This window comes from Pinus tabuliformis, chromosome J (genome assembly GCF_031772625.1).
Source record: "Pinus tabuliformis cultivar Carrire ecotype Pingquan chromosome J, CPIR1, whole genome shotgun sequence".
NCBI classification, from domain to species: Eukaryota; Viridiplantae; Streptophyta; class Pinopsida; order Pinales; family Pinaceae; genus Pinus; species Pinus tabuliformis.
Window position 1 is genome coordinate 60188350 of NC_142295.1, and position 23256 is coordinate 60211605.

Sequence of the window (23256 nt, forward strand, 5' to 3'; positions counted from 1 at the left end):
GGGGCATCTCTTGCCTCATTAGGGGGAGACCTTGCTTCTCTATGCAGGATTCCTAAGTTTTTGACACTCCGGATCAGAGGTACAGTATAGGGATAGAGGGTGTCAGTACTAGTGGACAGTGGGGCTACCCAAAACCTCATAGATTCACAGCTGATCCAGAGGAGGGGCCTCACCATGGCAGAGTTTGAGGGATTCTCTATCCTAGTGCCGGGTGACCGTTCCATCCAGTGTACCAGATATGTGCCCTCCTTGACAGTAGTTATGGGAAACTACTCGATGACAGACCACTTCTTTGTGGTCGATGTGCTAGACACCAATGTGGTGATGGGTGTCTAGTGGTTGTATTCCCTTGGGAGAGTTACGACTGATTGGAGTAAACTTGAGATGGAGTTCATGGGGCCAGACGACAAACTAGTGGTTTTGAGAGGCATGCAGCCTTATCTGCCTTAAACAGTTTCGGCCCACAGGATGGAGGCAGATCTTCGACATGGGGACATCGCATGGGCAGTCGAGTTGAGGATCTCAGAGGCTAGGGGACAGGCACAATCACCACCAACAGACATACAGGTTGTTCTAGACAGGAACGCAGCAGTGTTTGGTGACATTCCACTAGGTCAGCCACCAGATAGAGGATTTGAGCACACCATTGAGCTAGAGCCGGGCATATAGGCAGTCATCACTACTCCTTACAGGCAACCCAAAGCTTATAAGGACAAGATCGAGAAAGCTATTCAGGAACTACTTGCTTTGGGTCACATCAGGCCTAGTTCCAATCCTTTTGCTTCTTCCGTAGTTCTGGTGAAGAAGAAGGATGGGACCCTTAGGATGTGCATAGACTAAAGAGCCCTTAACAAGAAGACCCTCAAGAACCGATACCCCATTCCCTGCATTGATGAGCTGATGGATGAACTTAGAGGAGCCAAGTAATTCTCTAAGATCGATCTGCGTTCGGGGTACCACCAGATCAGAGTTTAGGATCAAGACATCCCGAAGACATTATGGGCACTTTAAGTTTTTGGTCATGCCGTTTGGGCTGACCAACGCTCCCGCCACATTTCAGTCTTGCATGAACCACATCTTTCGGGGGCAGCTGAGGAGGTTTGTGCTAGTGTTCTTTAACGATATCCTGATCTATAGCCGAACATGGGAGGAGCACCTCCAACACTTGGAGGAGGTACTGCGCATTCTAGAGGAGCAGCAGTTCTATGCCAAGCTCTCCAAATGTGAGTTTGGATTGACAGAAATGATTTATCTTGGGCATATCATTGGAGAATATGGGGTGAAGGGTTCATGAGGAGAAGATCAGGGCCATTCGGGACTGGCCAGTACCCCAAGACGTGACAACGCTAAGAGGCTTCTTGGGCATTTGCACTTACTACAGGAAGTTTGTCAAAGGGTTCTCGCAGCTGGCAGCACCCTTGACCGACTTGACCAAGAAAGGGGCCTTCGCATGGACTGAGGGAGCATAGGCCGCTTTCGATCGCCTCAAGGAGGTGATGAGTAGTTGCCCTATCTTGGCACTCCCAAATTTTTCCCAGCCATTCACGGTGGAGTGTGATGCATCAGGGGTAGGAGTTGGAGCCGTTTTGTCATAGGAGGGGCACCCCATAGCTTTCAAGAGTAGGAAGCTCCTACCACACGTGTTGTCATATTCCATATATGACAAGGGGATGCTGGCCATCATGCATGCCTTGGCCAAGTTTCGCTAGTACTTGGTGGGAAACCGATTCCGAGTGAAGATTGATCACAACAGCCTTCCACATTTCATGGGGCAGCAGGGCCTCAATGACAGGCAGCAGAGATGGGTCAGCAAGGTGCAGGCCTACGACTTTGATATTGAGTATGTGCGGGGCAAGCACAACGTGGTGGCCGATGCTCTATCCAGGAGACTGGTTGGGTTATCTCTTATGAGCATCTGCCAAGATTGGAAGGCTCAGCTGTTGGTTGAGTACTCCAAGGACAGGAAGGCCTGCGAGGTGCTAGAGGGGACACATGCAGATGAGCATTACCATGTGATGGATGAGGTCATCTATTACAAGGGGTGCATTTACTTAGTACCCAGCTCGCAGTTGAGGGAGAGGGTACTCCAGGCAGCTCACGATTCACCACTGTTCGGACACCAGGGGTTTCGGAAGACTTACATGGTTGTTCAAGAGAGGTTCAAGTGGAAAGGCCTCAAGGAGGACGTGCTGCAGCATGTAAGGGAGTGTGGGGCCTGCCAGCGGAACAAGGGGGAGTTGACTCACCCTGCAGGGCTATTACAGCCACTCCCCATTCCAGAGGGGAAATGAGAAAGTATCTCGATGGATTTCATCACTGGACTCCCCACAGTACAGGGGAAAGATTGCATAAATGTGGCGGTCAACAGGTTGACCAAATTTGCCCATTTCTTTGCCATCCACACTAAATTCATGGTTGCACAGGTTGCCAAGTTATTCTTCTGGGAGGTTTTCCTACTACATGGACTCCCCAAGAACATTGTTAGCGATAGAGAGCAGATTTATGGGTGGTTTTTGGTAGGAGCTCTTCAAGTTGGTTGGGACGGAGCTTACTCCTAGCACCAGTTACCACCCTCAGACGGATAGCCAGACAGAGAGGGTCAACCAGTGGTTGGAGGGGTACCTAAGGAACTATGTGACGGGTCAGCAGAGGACATGGATTCGGTGGTTGCACTTGGGCAAGTTCTGCTACAACACCATGCACCACATGTCTATTGGTATGACTCCTTTCTGTGCCCTTTATGGTTATGATGCTCTAACTTTTGTTGATATTATTTTCAGAGACAGTCGGGCCCCAAAGGCCAAAGACTGGGTCCAAGAGAGCCAAGATATCCTCAAAGCTCTCAAGGATAATCTAGCAACAACCCAGAATCAGCAAAAACTATATGCAGATCGGCACAGGATAGAGAGGCACTTTGAGGAGGGGGACCTAGTGTACCTTCGGTTGCAACCTTATAGACAGTCCACATTGAAACAGAAGGGGGTCGAGAAGCTACAACCACGCTTCTATGGGCCCTACCAGGTGACCAGGCGGGTTGGGGAGGTGGCCTATGAGCTAGCACTGCCTCCGAGGAGCAGGATCCACAACGTCTTTCATGTCTCATGCCTGAAGAAGGTGCTGGGACAACAGGTGACCGCAGTAGCTGATCTACCCCCATTAGATGACAAGGGCCATTTGGTGCTAGAACTAGAGGCCATATTGGAGAGCAGGGAGAGAAAACTGAGGAGCAGAACCATCAGGTATTTCTTGGTATGCTGGAAAAACTTACCCGATGAGGATGCCACTTGGGAGGGTGAGCACATACTAGAGCACCCAAATTTGAGTTTGCTCGAGGGCAAGTACATTTGGGAGGGGAGCACTGTCATGTCCCTTCTCAAATGAATTAATCACGAGATGCAGCAACGCAATTTTGGTAGCAATTTTGGTTTAGGAGGAGGACCCACACGCAGAAACTTAGGAACTATAGGTAGTTTGAATTATTTTCGGTAGCTAGTGGAATGTGGGGGCCACCACATGCATAATTTGAATTTGGCCAAGGAGGTCGTTGGAGGGAATTCGAGTTAGTGGAAGGAGGGGCCCACAAGAGGCTAAGGGAGTCCAAGGTGATAAGAGGATGGAGCTCTCCGTGCCCATCCTAGGGAGGCCATTCCACAGAGATTGTAGGAGTTCTAGCAGTGATTCACAACTCAGCCAACCATGCAGAAGAAGGGACTGCGTCTTTTCTAGGCAGCCAAAAATACGCAAAGGTTGATTCAGCCAACCAAGGAGCCACTAACTTGCTGGGAGTTTCCGGGAGAAAAGAATATGGAGGACTGAGGGTATTTTATCAGTGTTTGCAACCAGCCAACCAGTACACGCAATAGCTTACGTTTATGGGCAGAGAGACTGCACAGTGGCCTCCAGCAACAAATTCGTGGTACTTGATTGAGCAGCCATCAGGGCCAAAGACCATCTGGGAAGCAAGGGATCAGATAGTACAGGGGAAAGCAACATTTTATGAGTGTTTCCAAGTGGATTTGCAGGCTGTTTCCTGCAAATCGAATTTGGCAGCCATCTGATGCATCAAATTGCTTTCTCATTCTCTTTCTCTTGCGCTTTTTCTTTGTGGCAAGTTGTATCACTAATGATGTGGAACATTCTGCTTCAAAACTTTCAGATGAAGTATGTAAGATATGCATGACATGTCTCTCTTCATTCTGCATCTGCTCTGTCAAGAATGATGGATCAGTCTCACAGGTGTCATGAGTTATAACTTGATCTTCTATGACTGGTGGATTAACCATGTGAGCGTCAACCTGATTCTTATCCACTTCAATTTTATCTGGGTCACCTTCAATTAACCACTTTTCAATGGAACAAATGACCTCCTCATAATAAGATGGAGCCTGCTGCAGCAGATAAGGAGGCTTCTGATCTGTTGACATCTCCTTGTTTCTTTCATCCTCTGACTGATGTTGAAGTTTCTACCCTTGTATTGTTATGGCATCCATCTAGCTAGAGTGTTCAACCTTCATGGCACTGACTTCCTTGGTATGGTTTTCCGCCATGATCAATAAATTATTCTAAAGACATATCTGACTAGCTTCCACATCTTTTATTACTTTTTCATTATTCGCTTTCATGCCCATGAAACAATTTTGCATATAGTTTATCTCTTTCTTATGATTTGCTTGCATGGTAGCTAACTGATTACTATAATTGAATCTCATGATGGTCATTTCTTCATCCATAGTTAATAACTTGCTTTGCATAGAATTAATTTCTCTGCCATGATTAGCTTTCATAGTTTCCATTTCCTTTTGCATGTCGGTCCTCATATCCTCCATATTCTGAGCACACTTTTCTACTACGGTGGTTACATGATCGGAGTGTTTAATTTTCATGATTTCCATCTCCTCATCACGTTTTTCCAATTGAGTGTATAAAGTTCTCATATCCTTGACGTAATCAATTACAAATTTCTCTTGATTAAGCTCCATATTTTTTACCAGCTGCGTTTGACTGAACTGCATGTCTTTAATCAACTACTTTAGTTCTTCTATAATTTGCTTATCATTTTCCCTCTCATTGTCGACACTAATTTGACAACTTGTCCTTGTTTTTCCACTGTCATGAATTTGACTTGCAACGGTACAAGTGGATGGCACATTCTGATATGGAGAATTGTCTTGAAATCTTTCATTGACAGCTGGATCCTTCACAAGATCACTTTCATTCTGTTGCATAATTTTAGGGGCACAAGGCGAGCTACCTTGATAACCATATCTATCTGTAAAAGCATTGACGATGTCTTGAAAACGAGAAAAAGAACCTTCAGGACAATTATTAAACCAATTCAAAGCATCACCCTCTAAAGAAAAGGAAAATAGACACATTTTGACATCTTCATGATCATACTGGGGAGAACTACAAAATCTAAGTATTGTATGAATAAACCTGCATAGATGCTTTCTAACAGCAACTGAATCACCACCCGAGAACAAAGACAATTTATGAATGGCCACTTCCGGAATATCATGGAGAACATCAGTAAAATGACACGGGGTAAACAAATCATCCATGATGACTTGCTTGAAGGAATAATGAGGGACCAAATGGATGCTAGATAGAGACCCCTGCTCAAGAAAATCAAGAGATCTAGTAGAAATTCCTGTAAGAAATTAAAGAAATGGAATCGCCACTTGAACATGAATCTAACTCTATGATCCAAAAGGTAAAAAACAACTAGATGTAAGGGAGGGCTTCTTGTTTGAGAAATAATGGATGAATAAGTGGAGTCGCCACTCAAACAAGAAATGAACCAATATGTCCAGGCGCTAAAGGTGTAGATGAAATGATTAATGAGGTGACGAAAGATAGGGCGATGAAAAGATCAAATGACGCCAGGAAATGTTGTGTCGCTTGACAGGCTAATGAATGGCGAAAAAGATGAGATGATTAAAATGATGTCGAAGAAGCCAAGGACATAAAAAACTCTGTCCCCAGTGGCAATGCCAAAGAGTGTTGACTTTGTCGGCTCGAATGAGAAATGAAAAACATGAAAGATGAAGAAATGTCGTTTAAACACCGAGAATAAAATGTCCCTGGCAGCGGCGTTAAAAAATGTTGTCGCACAAAGTGTCTAGGCACCGCGACAATGCTCAGAGTAAGGGTTGTCACTCTTAAATCCTTACTCCGTTTAGACTCTCTCCTAGACAAGTCAAGGGGGGTAGTCCCTAGGTAAATGGATGAAATAATCTTTGAAATATAGACTCTAGGAGATTGTAATGATGAACAACTTTAACGAAAGTAAACAAATCTCGATTAACTTAGATGAAGAGATTAAATGCTAATGTAACCAAGACACGACCACGAGATAGAAACAATTATAGACCAGTGCCTTTAATTTAAATTAACCATAGATTAAGTAAAACAAGTTACCCAGAGAAGACTTTTAGATGTGGCAAAGCGACGATCATGAACAATTAATGTAAATGCCCAAAAATTTAACATGCAAGAGATTCCAGATTTAAAAATGATTTTCATTAATTGCCCAAATCTAGATTCAATTAACTTTCTTCAACAGCCAAATATGATTTAAAACGTTTATTGCACCTTGACCATAGAAAAATAGGCATTTAATAACACTAAGGAACTTCAAATTCAAATCTTAATTATTCCTTAGGCGATAACTAAAGAAGTAAAACAAATCAATGGGTTAAAAAATCGAAATTTTTAATGGGCCATAGGCCACATTAAAAATTTTAATGTCGAAGCGAAAACCCCTTAATTTTTATTTTAAACTCCTCAGTCACCAAATCGTTTTATATTTAAAAAAAAATAGGGTTTTTAAATGTTTTAAGTTTTTAGGATTTTAGATTTTTTCAAGTATTTTATATTTTTTTAATATAAAATTGAAATCATAAATAAAATAAAATGAACAAAAACTAAATCGAAAATTATCATTTTTAATGAAACCTAACCTAAGCCTTAATGAAATCTAACGTAAGTTAAAATTTAATGAAATTAAAAATATATACACCCTAACTATTTACTAACCTAAAACTAAACCAAACACATATCTCATGATGAAAATAAAAGTCGAAAAGTTTTGAGTTTGTGTTGTATTTGCAGGTTCTGACGGTGGAAGGGAGCTCAATGGCAAGGAAGGCTGCAAGGGTTTGGACAGGTGAATACGCAGAGGGCAGCGGTGAGGAGATCCGTGGGTAGGCAGAGCAAGTTGAGAAAAGTGTACAGGAGCTGAGGCAGCGTGGAAGAGGAAGGGAGGGACTCACGACAGCGGAAGAAGGTCTGACGAGGGTTAAGAAGACAGGTTTGCGGGCACACTGAGAGAGTTGACGGAAATGGATGCGGGTGTGCGACTTAAACCAACGATTGGCTGCGGATTGATGGGCGACGCTAGCAGCAAATAAGACTGAAAGGACAGCGAGGGAGAAAGCTGAAGGATGAGGGAGCGATAGGCAGCGGGCTAGGAGGTAGAACCTAACGTGCAGTTTGAGTGAGGAACGAGGGGTCTGAGGAAAGGCTGCATCCAAAATAAAAAAATGGAGTTGTGATGGGAGAGATGGACGAGGCAAAAAGAAGAAAAGGCAGTGGGCCTCTTTTTTGCAGGCTTGAGAAAGGGTATGCAAAGGGAGGAGTGACAACAGATTTTGATTATAAGACAGCAGTCTGCCAGGGTTTAAAAAAACACGCTTTTTTGCAGGAAGAGGCCACGCTAAAAATGACTGCGGGAATGCTGCAACAGGAGGGTTTGAGGATCTAGAGAGAGCTGAAAGGTTGGGGCCTTGTAAAAAAAATCGAAATTTCTCAGTAAACCCTGAGACCAGGCAGCAAATCGATCTACAAAATGGTGGCCCAAAACTTCTTTAAATCACCAGAACTTCTAAAAAAAATCCAGCAATCTTAATTTAAAATTTTAAATCCTTCAGCTTTAGATTTCTTAATGAAACCCTCATGAAATTTCCAGATCTGAAAATAAATAAATTTAAACCCTTGGACTGCAAAATCTGGATATGATCCCCGCCAAAATGATGCTGATGGACCCCAGAGATCCATATCTTACCCTCCAGGGCCTAGATCTGGACTCTGCAAAGTTTTCTCCTTCAGATTTGTAGCTGCAAGATAATAATAAAACACCCAAACGATATATACAAAAACCCAAAAAACATAAGTCATAAAACTGAAAATAATTACAGATCTATGTACATGAATGGCATATCTATCAAATCTATGGAGTGTGAGTCCAACTCCACTCCCATATCTGATAATCTGAGGCTTTCAATAGCTAGATCTATCGATTTAGCACAGAAAAAATTAAATTCTTCAAATTTTAAAGGAGGTACTGAGCTCAAAACCCTTCATGCATCACCCATTAAAAAAAAAACACTTATGATAAGCCTGGGATCAAATCAAGCTGGGCTATTAAAAAAAAACGGATCGGGAGTTGGCTGGTTCAGCTGAGAACTTTCCCAAACACCCGATGATCTAATAATCAAGGATTTTCTGCAAAACTCAATTTAACCATCAACATAGAGTGAGAAAATAATAATAAAATTCAGATCAATGATTCAATAGAGATACCTGCTATTATATTCAAAACTTAAATTATCATTCAAACCCTAGCAACTTAGCAAGATACCTGTACCCAAATCGCTCTTCAGAAAGCTATCATCAATGGTTAAAAAGAAATCTATGCATGAAAATGACACATCTTACAGTATTTCCACGGAGAGTAACACCAGCTGAAATTTAACCCCAAAGTCTTTCTTTATTGCTCATAAAAAGATTACAAGAGATATTTTCGCTTAGTACATGATCAAAAGATCAGATGAACTAACTGACAAATGACCTCCTTTTTAAAGATAAATCCTCCAACGGCTAGTTCGAGTGATCCTCGTTAAAGCAATCTCGAACGTTGATGAGGATTAAAATTTATTTTAATCTCATTTGTCGAAATTTTAAATTATTGAGGAAATTCGAAATTTTCAATTAAATGCATTTTAATTAATTCAAAAATTAAATTTTTGAATTAATTTCCTCAAAATTTTGACTTTGACTTAACCCGAGAGACCAAAGGCTTAAAATTTAGCAAAATAATTAATTTGCCTTAGTCCTTGGACCTCTTAAACTTTAATTTTTTAAGGACCAACGAATTTTGCCTTCAGAGAATTTAAATTCACCTAGGACCTAGAATTAATCAAATTTTTGGCTTAGGATTTTAATTAATTTTGGCCAGAAAATTTAATTAATTAACCTATGAGAGGATAAATTATTTTTCTAACCCTCAAGACACTTTACATCATGGTTTTTACATTTTTTACATCTCAAGGGGGAAAACCCATTTGCAAAAGACCCTCAGAGACTACCTAGTTTTGCGACACAAATATAATCTAGCAGATCAAGCAATTTGTAATAAAATAACCAAACCAAATAACTAGGATTATTCCCAAATCACTTTTACATAGACTCGATCTAGAACAATAAGACTCCCCTAAGATCTCAGTGAAAAAATCCATTCCGGCTTTGGGGTAAGGTTGAAGGAAAACTCTGTCAACCATCCGAGAATGGATCGGTGAGACAAAAAACCTCCCGGAATGTAGATCGTCACCAAAAAAGTAGGTTTACCTAGGTGATTACATACATGACACGGATCTGCTGAGATTATTTACATTATACACATGCAGACAGGGTTTACATTATAAGATGATCCTCAGGCTGATGATGATCGTTGGATGGCAGGAACACATCAATCAGGCACTATCCCTTTTGCGAAAAAGGGGGGTGTACTGTTATGGGTCGTTGACACGTAGTGGTCAGCACAACTTATGTTGAACACTATTTCATTTTCATTACTTTGAAGCAATGCACCCGCGACATTCCAGTCATGCATGAACCACGTGTTTCGTGGGCAGTTGAGGAAGTTTGTGCTAGTGTTCTTTGACAACATACAGATTTACAACCGGACGTGGGAAGAGCATTTGCAACACCTTGAGACAGTACTACGCATTCTAGAGGAGCAACAGTGCTATGCCAAACTGTCCAAGTGCGAGTTTGGGTTGACCGAGATGCTTTACCTAGGGCACATCATTAGGGAGGATTGTGTCAGAGTACATGAGGAGAAGATTAGAGCTATCCAGGATTGGCCAGAGCCCCGCAATGTGACCGAGCTGAGGGGCTTCGTGGGCATTCATACTTATTACGGGAAGTTTGTGAAGGGCTTCTCCCAGTTGGCTACACCCCTCACAGACTTGACGAAGAAGGGGGCTTTTGAGTGGACCACTATAGCGCATGAGGCATTTGATCGCCTCAAGGAGGTCATGAGTAGTTGTCCATTGTTGGCACTTCTTGACTTCACTCAGCTTTTCGTGTTGGAGTGTGATGCATCAAGAGTGGGTGTGGGGGTCATATTTTGACCAAGGAGGGCACCCCATAGCGTTTGAGAGCAGGAAGCTACTACCCCATGATCTACTTTACTCCATCTATGATAAGGAGACGTTGGCCATCACACATGCGTTGGCCAAGTTCAGGCAGTATTTCGTGGGGAACAAGTTCAAGGGCAAGACCGATCACAATAGCCTCAAGTTCTTTTTGGAGCAGAAACAGCTACAGGAGAGGCAGTAGAAGTGGGTGAGAAAACTACAGGTGTATGACTTTGACATTGAGTATGTCAAAGGGAACCACAACGTAGTGGCTGATGCGTTGTCTAGGAGACCAACCACTTTGTCCTTGATGAGCATCGCCCCGGACTGGAGGGTGCAGTTACTAGTTGAGTACTCCAAGGACAAGTTTGCATGTGAGGTCCTTGATGGGTTGGTGACGGATGATCAGTATCGGGTGATGAACGAGGTGATCTACTACCGAGACCGGATTTACTTAGTACCTAACTCCCTGCTGAGGAAGAAGATTCTACAAGCTGCTCATGATTCACCATTAGCAGCTCATCAGGGGTTCACAAAGACATCGGACCATCAGGGAGCGCTTTGCGTGGAAGGGCCTCAAGGATGATGTTCTGAGGCATATCCGGGAGTGTGACACATGCCAGTAGAACAAGGGAGAGCAGACACACCCTGTGGGCCTATTGCATCCGCTTCCCATTCCGGAGGGGAAATGGGAGAGCATATCGATGGATTTTATTACCGGGTTGCCCACAGTACAGGGCAAAGACTGCATCTATGTAGTGGTGGACCGCTTGAAGAAGTACGCTCACTTCTTCGCCATTCCAACCCAGTACTCTGCCTCACAGGTGGCTGAATTCTTTTTCATAGAGGTGTTTCGGCTACATGGTCTTCCAAAGACCATCGTCAGTGATCGGGACAGCAGGTTCAAGGGTGGATTTTGGCAGGAGCTATTCCTGTTGGTGGGTACTGAGCTCACCCTGAGTACTAGTTACCACCCTCAGACAAACTAATAGGCGGAGATAGTTAACAAGTGGTTGGAGGGCTACTAGCGTAACTATGTATCAGGGCAGCAGAGAGCATGGATACGGCGACTGCACTTGGGTGAATACTGCTACAACACTACGCATCACATGTCTATAGATATGTCACCATTTTAAACTCTGTATGGATATGGTGTGTTATCTTTTGCTGACGTTATGTTTGGAGACAGCAGGGTCCCAAGGGCCAAGGACTGGATACAGGAAAGCCAACATATCTTGAGACTCGACAGCTTTGAAGGACAACATGAAAATAGCCCAAAATCAGCAGTTATATGCAGATAGGGGCAAAGTCGAGAGGCAGTTCGAAGTTGGGGACTTGGTATTCTTAAGGCTCCAACCGTACAGACGATGTACGCTCAAGTAGAATGGGGCTGAGAAGCTCAAACCCCGCTTATTTGGGCCTTATCGTGTCACTCGAAGGGTGGAGGAGGTAGCATATGAGTTGGAGCTAGCCCCGGGGAACTGGGTGCACAACGTTTTTCATGTGTCTTGCCTAAAGAAGGCACTGGGACAGCAGGTTACAACTGCTACAGAGTTACCCGCTATGGACGATGAGGGGAATTTAGTGTTGGAAACGGAGGCTATCTTGGACACCAGCAAGAGACATCTACGTAATAGGGTCATCAAGGAGTTTTTGATCCAATGGAGGAATCTACCGGAGAGGATGCCACCTGGGAGGGGGAATAGATACTACAACATCCTTCTTTGCAGTTGCTTGAGGACAAGCAACGTTTTGGCGGGGAGGACTGTGATATTCCTACTTAGTGTTTCACTAAGTGAATATCGAATTTTGCTCAATTTTGGTGTATTGCATTGTTTCACTTAGGAGAAGTGGGCCTAGGGGACCCACATTTGATTTTTGGCATGAGAAGCACCCCAACATTAGAGTTCGATGGAAATATTGCGGCTTTGGTGGAGTGTGGGGGCCACCACAAAGGATTTTTGACCCACATGGAGAGTACACTCTCATTGGTGTGAAATAGGTGAGGGAAATTCGATGTGGGCCCACATGGGCAGCCGTAGAGGCAAATCAACAAAAGGAAGGAGGGGCTATAATTTCGGTCATCATCTATCATTTTCAGAATTTTTGTTTTGACAAGAGAACGCTTGAGCAATGAGCCAAGTCTGCATGTGTTGTTCAACACACCGGGTGTTTTTCGAGCGGAAATCCAAGCCCTTGCTTCGGTGGACTTCGAGTGCCAACCCAAGGAGGGAGTTCTACTTCATCTCAATTCATACCAGCAGTAGGGAGTCGAGTTATAGCAACAGTAAGTCGAGTTCCAGCAGCAAGGAGAGTTACAGCAGTGCAAGGACTGCATAGTCATAGCTTGAGGCACTCCAGGAAGTTGTGGAGATAGGGGAGTTTGTGGAGGAAATCAAGAGGGAAGGCTTGGGAAGCCTTCTAATAGGGATTGTAGGCATTTTGGGAGCATTCAGCAGCAGAATTCTCAGGTGGGTCGATTTACCCAGCAGGAGAGCCAGTCAAGCCCAAGAGGGTCGAAATTCCGAGGTCAAGCTTTGGCCAAACCCTTCATGGGTTATTCTGGGTTTCTTGTGTAGAGGTCGAGATTTAATTTCCCAGAATTTTCTGAGCAACAAAGAGGGCTCTAGCAGCAGATCATTTCAGGCAGCAACATCATTTTTGGGCATTTACAGTGCAACACTTGGGTCGAATTGATAGCAGATTGGAGAAGGGTGATTCAGGGATCATTTTGGGCTTTGCTTGCTTGCTAGGAGCAGGCCCAGGTGCATTCTTTCTAGCACCTTGATTGTACACCTCTTTACATTAATAAAATGAGTATACAACACTGTTTTGGAAGCAAATTTATGGTATGATTGTTTGTTATGATTTTATGGTGTGTTTAACTATTTTGTTTTGAATATTTACTATTAATCTTCCCTTATGGATATTACACTTCCTCAAGGTTTTCAAAAGGGGAATCATCAGGAGTGAAATTCTTGAGAAAGATAAGGTCAGTCTCAACTTTATTTTCCATAGCCTCATCTTCCTGCTCATCACCCAGATCACCAAAGCTATCTTCTTTAGCGGGATCTTCCTTCGGGGCTTTATCACATGTAACGGGAGGAGGGTTCTCTTTAGAAATTAAAGGGGAACTTCAAACATATTCCTCACCTTTGCCAAGATCCTTTTCAAGATTACTCCTTTCATTACATCACTTCTCTGAATAGGTGTCTCTGAGATCTTCCCACTCTTCATGAGGGATGCCACCCTATCTTTCAAGAAAAATACTTTCAAATTCGTCATAATCAATGGTAATCTCATGAGGGAGAGTATTATACAAATTTTTAACCTGACCTTCAAGTGATAAGGGCAATAATCTCGGAATTGTGTTTTCATTTCCAATCCTTAGTGGGGTAATACCCAAAAGAAGTCATCAACATGTACATTGGGATCTTGGTTGGGACTCCCTTTGAACTTAGGCATCCAACCTTTGATCCATGCTTTGATTTCTAGGCATTCTATAACTTCTTCAGTACTAAGGTTCTTCTAGGGAGAAGGGGAAAACTCTGCTCCTCGAGATAGTTCATTTATTATGATTTTGCATATTAGGATTAAAACAGAGTTGCCAGGGTGAATGTAGATGCCTTAATAAATGCTTGCTTCACCCTACAAGCATTAACTTTGAAGTTGAATGAAGAACTAGGGCTTCGTTCTTCCAATGGAGTAGCCAATAATAATATGTCAATATGTCGTATGGGGAACAATACACAGGTATTGTGTCCCCAACAATGACGCCAAAATGTTACCACTCAAACTAGCAGGGGATCCTAGAGGGGCACTTGCTAGGTCAAGAGCAACAATGAAGCTAAAGCCCATTGTCACCACGACTAAAGCGTCCTACCCTTTACTGACTTTCACTGATGGGAGGAGACCCGATATATAGATAGAATCACTTATGAAGGATAGATCAACTAAGATGGTTGTGAAGTGATCTTGGGGACCCTTTCCTAGGGGAGGCTCAAGAATGGGACTTGCTTCTTAAGCAAGGTGCAAGGCTTTCTAGGAGAAGGGGATGAGGACTTAAGGGCTAGGTTTAAGGAGTGTGAATTGTAAAGTAGCCTCCCAAACCCTAAAATCCTTGTTGAACTTGGTTTCCCAAGAGATTTTTGAAGAGTTGACTTTAACAAGGTATGGGACCACCCCTAGGTTAGGTCAAGAGGAAGGAGTTTAGCAACCAATGATAGATTTGACCTAAACAAGGAGGAGAAGGGGATCAAAGAAGTGATTTTCACTCAAAGGTGCAAAATGATCCCTATGAGGAACTAGCCTAGGGAAACTTAGGGAAAAAACCAATCTTGAGGCTAGGGCTTGGGATATCTCACAACCCCATCGTCAGAATTCCCTCAAATTTGGAGGAGGCCTAGGAGAGACACCAACGCAGTAGAGGCCAAGAGATCGAAGTTTTTCTATGGGTGGTTTGTCGGGAAAATGATGCCCTAGGAGCCCTAATGTGGCTAGACCTAGAATAAAGAAAGAGAGGTGAAGAAAAATAATTCTTTAAGTGATCACCTTATGGTAGACCAGTGCCTAATCCTTTGGGGAGATTGGAGTCAAGACGAATATGAAAATGGACTTCGTTTCTAGGTCAAGGAGGCTCTAAGATCAACTTCGCTTGTCATTAGGGCAAAGGAGAGTGACCTTAAAAGATTTATACTTCGTTTTGCAAGGTAAGGTGGCTTGTCAAGATAAATTCAAGCATAGAATTATCCCTAGGAGAATTCGTTCAACATACATGGCCCATACATAGAGATATGCTATATAGAAACATAATTCCACAATTTTGCAGTAAATGCATGTAGCAACTAGCCCTAGTATAGTGAAAATCTCATCATCAATGCATGTGACAAAGTAAAAGAATAAATAGCATTAAATTTGTACTTACATGTAAGAGAATATATCCAACCACCAATAAACTTGCCAATCATGAAGCTCCAAGATAAGAAAAGACAATCCATACATCAAAATTCATCCATGCTCCAAAATTTCGTCCACCAAGAAGGAATAGTGAAAATCTCAAGAGAGATACAAGTCAAAACCAAGTGATGATGAGAAATGAACTCTCATCATTTGTATTTATACACTCCTAATGAGTTTGATTTAGCTATTTGAGCCTACATTAGCCCCTAAAATAAAAATAATGTGCAAATAACTAACATTTGGTGACAAACCTACCAAACTAGCTCATAAACAAAATAACAAGCCTCTCAAGCAGTGTTGCACTAATCACCAAAAAATCGTGATAAAATCATTTTATTGCGATTTTTTCAAAAGAAAGATAAAATAGGGTTTTTATTTTTAGCCAATTTTTATGAAAAATCGCGTTGGGAAAAAATCGTGGAAAAAAAATATATATTATTTTTTTTCTATGAAGAGGAGGAGGTGACCCAAGCTACCCCTATCACCAGTAGAGGACGTAGTCTACCTCCTGTAGCTCCTAGTTTTTCAACTTCTAGAGCACAACAGAGTCTACTACCAACTCCACCGACATCTACATCTAGAGGGCAAAGGAAATCAGTAGTATTAGACTTTAGTTATTTGGTTCATTTCATTGTATATGACATTATGACTTATGATATGAGATACATTATTATATTTTTTGTTGATATTTTGAGGCTGAGTTGTGAGTCATGTGTCAGGACTTACTATTCAGGACATAATTCACTGTTATGTGTGATGTGGCACTAGAAATGATATTAAACATCTTATATATTAGTTCTTTTATCATATTTATGTGTCAATGTATTTATTTTATGTTGTAGATGCTTTAGATATTAAAAAAAATTGCAAAAAAATGAATATTTTTGTCTGTTACGATTTTTTCCTGATTATTACTGATTTTTTCTGATTTTTTCCCCTCACCGAAATTATCTCGATAACGATTAGTGCAACATTGCTCTCAAGAAGTCGAATGATCAATAATACATATCATTGGGCTCTCTAAGAAGCCTAATGAAGCTTAAAACCTTTTTTGGGTTTTGGAGATCTCGTGTTCTTTAGCCTCTTTGGCACAAATCGAGACTAGAACACTTGTTTAATGTTACCAAAAACTAACACTTTTTCCTTTTCTTGATTTTTCTTTTGTATTATTGCTCAGGGCTCCAAGAAAGAGAGCAAGTTGTGAATGATGTAAAGTAGTTATTACCCCCTTAAGTTGGGGCAATTCATCGCCCACCAAGGGTTGGGACGTGCATGGGTTCCTTTAATGATGTGAGGGGCACTCATGGGCCCTAGGAACCAATGTGATGGCCATAATGATAAGGGGTAGAGCTCATGTTTGACTTTTTCCCATGTGCTATAATAAATGTCCCGACCATCTTTTGCATTTTGTGATCTTTTTTTCTTTAGTTTCTTGCTTGCAGCCATGATATGATTTTAACTTTCTTTTAGCTACATCAACCTATGGGCCAACATTTCCAAGCCCGACCCAGATATGTGGACAAGGGGAGGGGGTTGTGCCAGTGCCTTGTCGGCCCAAAGAATGAAAATGATGAAATAGGGCTTGTAATGTGTGGAGGGGAGTGAAAAATGTGGAACAAGAAAATAGTTCCACACTACCAAAGTTGGGGTTTCCCAAGAAATGCCCATCCTTAAGCCATAGGCCAATAGGGCAGATCCCATAGGACTAGGATTGGAGATTAACCTCCCATTTAAGGTGAGGGAACAAAACCACAATCAAAGCCCTTCTTCCAAGTTTCCCAATAATCCATGCCCAAAATGCCCAATGAAAAACAAGCATAAGCACCCGATTGCACAATGAAAAACATACCTTTTGGGTTGGATTTCCCACCTTCTAAGATATGCTCTCAACAAATGGGTGAGGAAACATACAACTAATGCAGGGAGAAAAGATAAAGTGGCACATCACATTGGCTATGAGGTGGCGCGCAGGGGTTGTTGGCTATTGGCCGAAGAGGATGGCTAGGAAAGAAGCTCTCCTAGGGGTCTCCACTTTTGGTGGGAAACAGGGATATTTCAAGGCTTATTTTCTATAATTAGAGTGTTATTTTCTTGCTGGTATGCACTTTATGTAGTTGGATTTTCATCTTCAGATCAACACTATCTTTAAAAATTAACTCCTAAATTCCATCACCCAAAAGGTACTATTAGGCATTTGTCTATTAACTTGTGTTGGAGGGTAATGTAGGGAATCTTCCCTTGGATTTGTAGTAGTTTCCTAAAGAGTGGGGACTCATGCCAAGGTAACAATGGATGTGTGTCCTCTGTGTTGACACCTTAACATCTAATGAGGACCTTAAACAAAACCTGCTAATTTGGAAAGTAGCGGTTACAATGTTGAAGTCCATTATTGCATTTAATAAGAATAGTAAAGTAACATACACAACAAAGATCAAAGAGCAGGAGGCAAAATGCTAAATATCAACACAAAAAATTAAGTAGGTTCTCTCGATATCTATATATTCAATGGATTCCACCAACCCAAGATAGTACACAACTATACAAGAAGATGACACTATGATACAATGGGGTTGAAAAACTCATAGCTATACATGTGATAAGCTCTAGCATAAATATGCATTAACACAAGATGAAGCCCTAACTCTAACACTAGAGGGTCACTAACATAACCCAATGGAACCACATGTTGGTCACTAGAGGTGTCCACATGACACCAATTCAAAGTTACCACCATAACACTAACATTCCCCTTTAAGAGTGACTTGGGAACACAAAGAAGGAAAGATGGCATAAGAAAACAAATTATGGTTTTTATGTTTTTGCTTAGGTAAACTATTCAATCTTAATGCATTTACCTAGAGTATCTTGGTATTATGAACTACCTTTGGTTTTAGAGACAATATTTAATGTTTAATGTAGTCCTTTAAGGTCGAAATCCTAGCGTTGTGTATTGAAGCTCAATGTTGCATTTAATAAGGCCACTAAAGCAACATACAAAAAAGGTATTGATGTAGTAAGAGGTAAGAGGAGAAAGATTGACACAACAAATTAAGCATGTACCTTGGTAGCCGAATATTTAGTGTACTCCAATAACTCAAGTAAATTCAACCTTTTTCAAGTTGATTACATAATGATAAAAAAGCGTTGAGAAACCTCTCATATATAAATGTAGGAGTATAACCATAAATGTAGGAGTATAGCCATAAATGCCCACCAACATAAGGATATCACCCTAACACTAAAGGGTCACTGACATTACCCAGTGGGACCACAAGTTGACCACAAGGGGTGTTCACATGAGTCAATGTTACCGCAATAACACTAACATTGTGAAGGTTAGGATCAGAACCTTCACTTCCATTGTTCCTTCCATCTCAACTTTTGTATAGACATCAAATACTACACACAATATATCCCTCATAAGTTTTGGACGCCAAGGATGACCCAGGGACTAGATTAAAATCTACTTAGGTCCCCATCTCCCTTCTTGTTTATGTATTTTGTTCTATATTAGTAGAATCTCTATTTACTTAACAAAAATATAAGAAATGATGTAAATTGAAAACAAGCCATGTCATTTAGAATATATATTGGTACACCCGATACTGATGTGGATAAAATGAATGCATGCATTCACTAATTGAACTTCGATAAAATTCACTGGAGAAAACAAGCATATCTTTCTGTATCTTAACAAAAACTAATTAAACAAAATTATACCATATTTTGTATGCTCTTGAAATCATGAAACATCAGATACATAGGCTAGAATATATATCTAAGGTCGAGATATTAGTGTTGTGTATTGAAGCTCAATGTTACGTTTAATAAGGCCTCTAAAGTAACATACACAAAATGTATTGATAACATGAGAGGCAAGAGGAGAAAGATTGACACAACAAATTAAGCATGTACCTTGGTACCCAAATATTTAGTGCACATTAATAACTCAAGACAGTTCAACCATGTCATTTAGAATATATATTGGTACACCTGATACTGATGTGGATAAAATGAATGCATGCATTCACTAATTGAACTTTGATAAATTTGACTAGAGAAAACAAGCATATCATTGTATATCTTGACAAAAAATATTTAAACAAAATTATACCATCTTCTGTATGCTCTGGAAAGCGTGAAACATCAGATACATAAGCGACCCTAGATTTATTCCCAAAGAGAAATCCTAGAGACTCATAGTCCTCTCCATGCATTACCTACATTCAAGAAGAGAATACAAAAAACAATATGAATCACAAAAATGGAAAAAGACAGTGCTAAAGGATGCAATGATATTAGAAAAGGTATACCAACCGGCAAAGGAGTGAATTGGAGGGCTCCCACATTGAAAGGACTCTCACAATTATTTTCAATTATTTTCCAATCAAGTTGAGCAACCTGATGTAATTCTTTTTCTTCTGTGAGATTCTTTTGCACCAAATAGGGAAATCTTATTGCAACACTGATCCACAAGATGAGAAAATTTTCAGTAATAAGAATTTGAAATGCTTTTTCCAAACTTAAATAAAATTGAAATTAGAAAGAGAGAAACTACATTAAAGTCACAAATCAAAATATTTTATCAACGAGATTATGATCATATCAATATGTAAATCATACCATAGTTTATATGCCTTAGAAATTATAAAACATGAGATACACTTGGTAATCTAAAATCCTTTTCTAAGGAGCATCTAAGAAAAATCCCTGAACCAATAATTTTGTGCATTGTCGATTGTCCTAATTTCAAGGCTCAAAGGAAGTGGATGCTGAGATTCCTTCCACCTAGTCTTTATGTCTCATTGAGTCTTCACCACCAAACTAAATTCGCACTGGAGATTTTTTCCCCTTGTGATTGGAGCCATCTATAGACTAGAAGCAAGAGGTAATGTGTTAGCTTCTGGTTTTTCTGAAAGAGTTTCACCTGTTTAGGAGAGTGCTTCAAGGGAGCATAGGGATTTTGATATCCTAGCCCTTTTGTTTATATTTTACTTACAGTCAGAGAGCTTAGATTAGGTGTATTCTTACCTTTGTATCAAATGCTAGGGAGGCCCACTTTTCAATGTGGTAGTTGGTACATGTGGCATATTTGGCATCTTCTACATGCACTTTTTGAGGAGGATGGGTGCTTGGCTCGTGTGGAGTAACAACACTAGAGGAGGGTGTTAGGCTCTTGAAGGTTGGGCACTTGGCCCTAGGATCATGTGACTAACTGCTTGGTCTTGGGGACATGTAACCAACCACCTTACACAATTTTAGGAGGAACACGTTAGTCGAAGAACTATTGACTGGAGGATGCACCATCTTTGAGGAGTGCTTGACATGTGGATACCCAACTTAGAGGGCACACAACGTCGAGGGTTGAACAAGCCCTAGAGTAACATGTGGATACCTTGTTTTGAGGAGTGCTAAATTTGGGGTTTTTTCTAATGACTTATCCTAGGGTTGCTTATGGAATTGGTCTTGGTCTCATTGTTGGCCTTAGCTTTAGTGTATGTAATGAGAGGCAAGTGTCTTTGTTAAACACAATTGCTTTGTATCTTAGAGATTGATTGTTGGTGTCATGCTTACTATTTGGAGAATCTTGGAAGATCATGTATTATTTTTGTAATATGGATTAGTGTTCGAGGGATGCTAATGAGACGGTTCATTGTCTTGTGAAATGCAAGTATTGAGTATTGTAGCTTGTGGGATTCAAGTGTGTAAATCTCCTTGATAACTTGTGAGATGCAGATGGGTGATCATGGGGTTTGACACTTGGTGTGATGTTGGCTTGCCTAGAGGTTTGTAGAGCTTGCTGGAATCCCTTGATTGGCCTATGTATTGTTGAACATGGTTCGCAGTGATTGTGGATTCCCTAGTTGGGGTTTGGGATGCATTGAGGAGCCCTTTGTTGAAATGAGCTGAAAGGACTTGTTGTACTAGTTTTAGATGAGCTAAGGTATTGTAATTTATCTTCACTATTCTGATAATATGAAGTGTATAATTGTTTTCGTAAATTTTTGATTGCGGATCTGATTTTCAATTTGGTTTTTCTCATGTATTGAGCAAGTTTCATGGTTGTTTTAGTATGTTTATTTATCAAGATAGTGGGGTTGCATGCTATGTTGTTTTAGCATGCTTAATGAAGATTTCAGATCTAACTTGTTGTGTTATATTTCTATAATTGAAGTAACTTTTATATCTATGTATTGGGATAAATCTTGAGTTTGCTTGGAAGTAGTGTTAAGCAAATTTGAAGTTTCTTGCAGGGCCATTGAAAAAAAATAGTTTCAGCACTAAGATTGAAAATTCAATGAATTATGAAATAGATCCATGGAGTCAAATAAGTAAGAGGACATCTTAGATTGGGTAAATTTTCAAAATTTCTACATCGTATCAAAGCTTGTTATGTTGAAATGGTTTTCTTTTGAAAGAGGTATTTGAATATCAAAGGGGAGTTGTTGGGTGTGATGTCCTAGTTTTTCTAGGGAATGGAGTTGTGATATTCACCTAGGATGGGTGATTTATCTAGTTTACTTGTTGGTTGACTTGTTGGCTGACATATGTTTTAAGAATTGCAAGGATGACTACCATTGGTCTTAGAGAGTGTGACAGGTTAGAAAGTGCTTCCAACCTTACACCTTGGAAGTACAGATTGTAGATACCATTGGAGAATGTTGAGCTTTGAGTGTTTTTTAAGAAGGTTACTATTCCTATTGATCTCGCTAAATTATTCAATTACAATAAGTAGGAGGCCAAGGCAAACCAAATATGTGATGTTCTTTTTTCTGGTGTTCCTTATGGCATGGTTAGGATGGACTTTCAGAGTTGGAGGCACACAAGTCACAGGTGCAGGTTGGCATTATCAGCAAGCCCAGGGGCCTTTGGAGGGGTTTTGAGGAGTTTTTATGAGTTTCGATGGCATTCACTAGGTATATTCCATCATCCGCACAGTTTGCCTTTCGTTCCGTTGCATTCCAACAACTTTCAAAAAACAGAGTTATTAATGGGCCTGACTCAATAATTACGCATAAAGTGGCATTTCAGAAGGAATACTTGGTAGAACACCTTAGTGTAATAGCTTGTTCAAACTGGAACGAAAAGATCTACAAGATGAGATGGTTAGAAGTGAAATTTCAGTGACCCGGGGAGGCATGTTGGCCTATTTACCATTTTCCCACATTAAAACGAATATTCTAATTGAAATAAAAAGAGAGAAAGGTGTTCCGTGATTATAATAATAATAAAATAGGAGGTTCTAGAGGGGTCCATTAGATTTATAAAAAGAGGAGGAGGAGGCCTTTAGAGGACATCTTACATTTGATATTTTTTCTAGTATGAGAGGTTGAGAACCCAGTTCTCTACTTCATTGGTGGCCCCAAGACGGAAACCCTCGGGTATGTTGTTGAGTGTTGGATGAAAACCCAACTCTCTTTGAGGAGACTTCATCCAAGAGTTTCATAGAGCTTTAGGGATATTGGAGTGAGGATCATTTAGGTCCTCAATTGGTGCTTCATTGTCTTTCAGTTGATTCAGTGACAGCCGTTGTGGAGTTTTGAGAGATCCGGATCAGCATATCAGCAGAATATTTGGAGGTCCGCTTAGCTATCATCTTTCCTATTTTGTCTCAAATATTTCAATACAAGGCTGCTTGATATCTCAAATTATAGAGAAGAACACGTCTAAGTGGTGCATGGTGCTTTGAAAGCTTTGTCATAAAGTGCTTGGATATGGAGTAGTTCAATGCAAAGAACCAAATAGTGGTGTTCATTATGTTTTTCATGATAGATGATATGCTTATGGAGGTGCATGATTTAGAGGATGCTTATACAACTTGAAAGAGTTTGCAAGCCTAATGCATGTGACATTGTTAGTGTTGTTTATTCTTTCA

The 23256-nt window shown here is 40.8% G+C and overlaps 1 protein-coding gene across 2 annotated transcripts in view; it reads right to left on the reverse strand.

Moving 5' to 3' along the window:
- LOC149225502 (putative hydrolase C777.06c) overlaps positions 1-23256 on the reverse strand; it is a 311218-nt gene that overhangs the window by 147973 nt on the left and 139989 nt on the right. For both annotated transcript variants that reach the window (XM_089377106.1, XM_089377107.1), the window contains exons 4-5: positions 19698-19845; positions 19495-19600 (exon numbers count right to left, since the gene is read on the reverse strand). In XM_089377106.1, coding sequence (XP_089233232.1) covers positions 19495-19600; positions 19698-19845 — 254 coding nt within the window. The remainder of the gene's footprint in view (positions 1-19494; positions 19601-19697; positions 19846-23256) is intronic.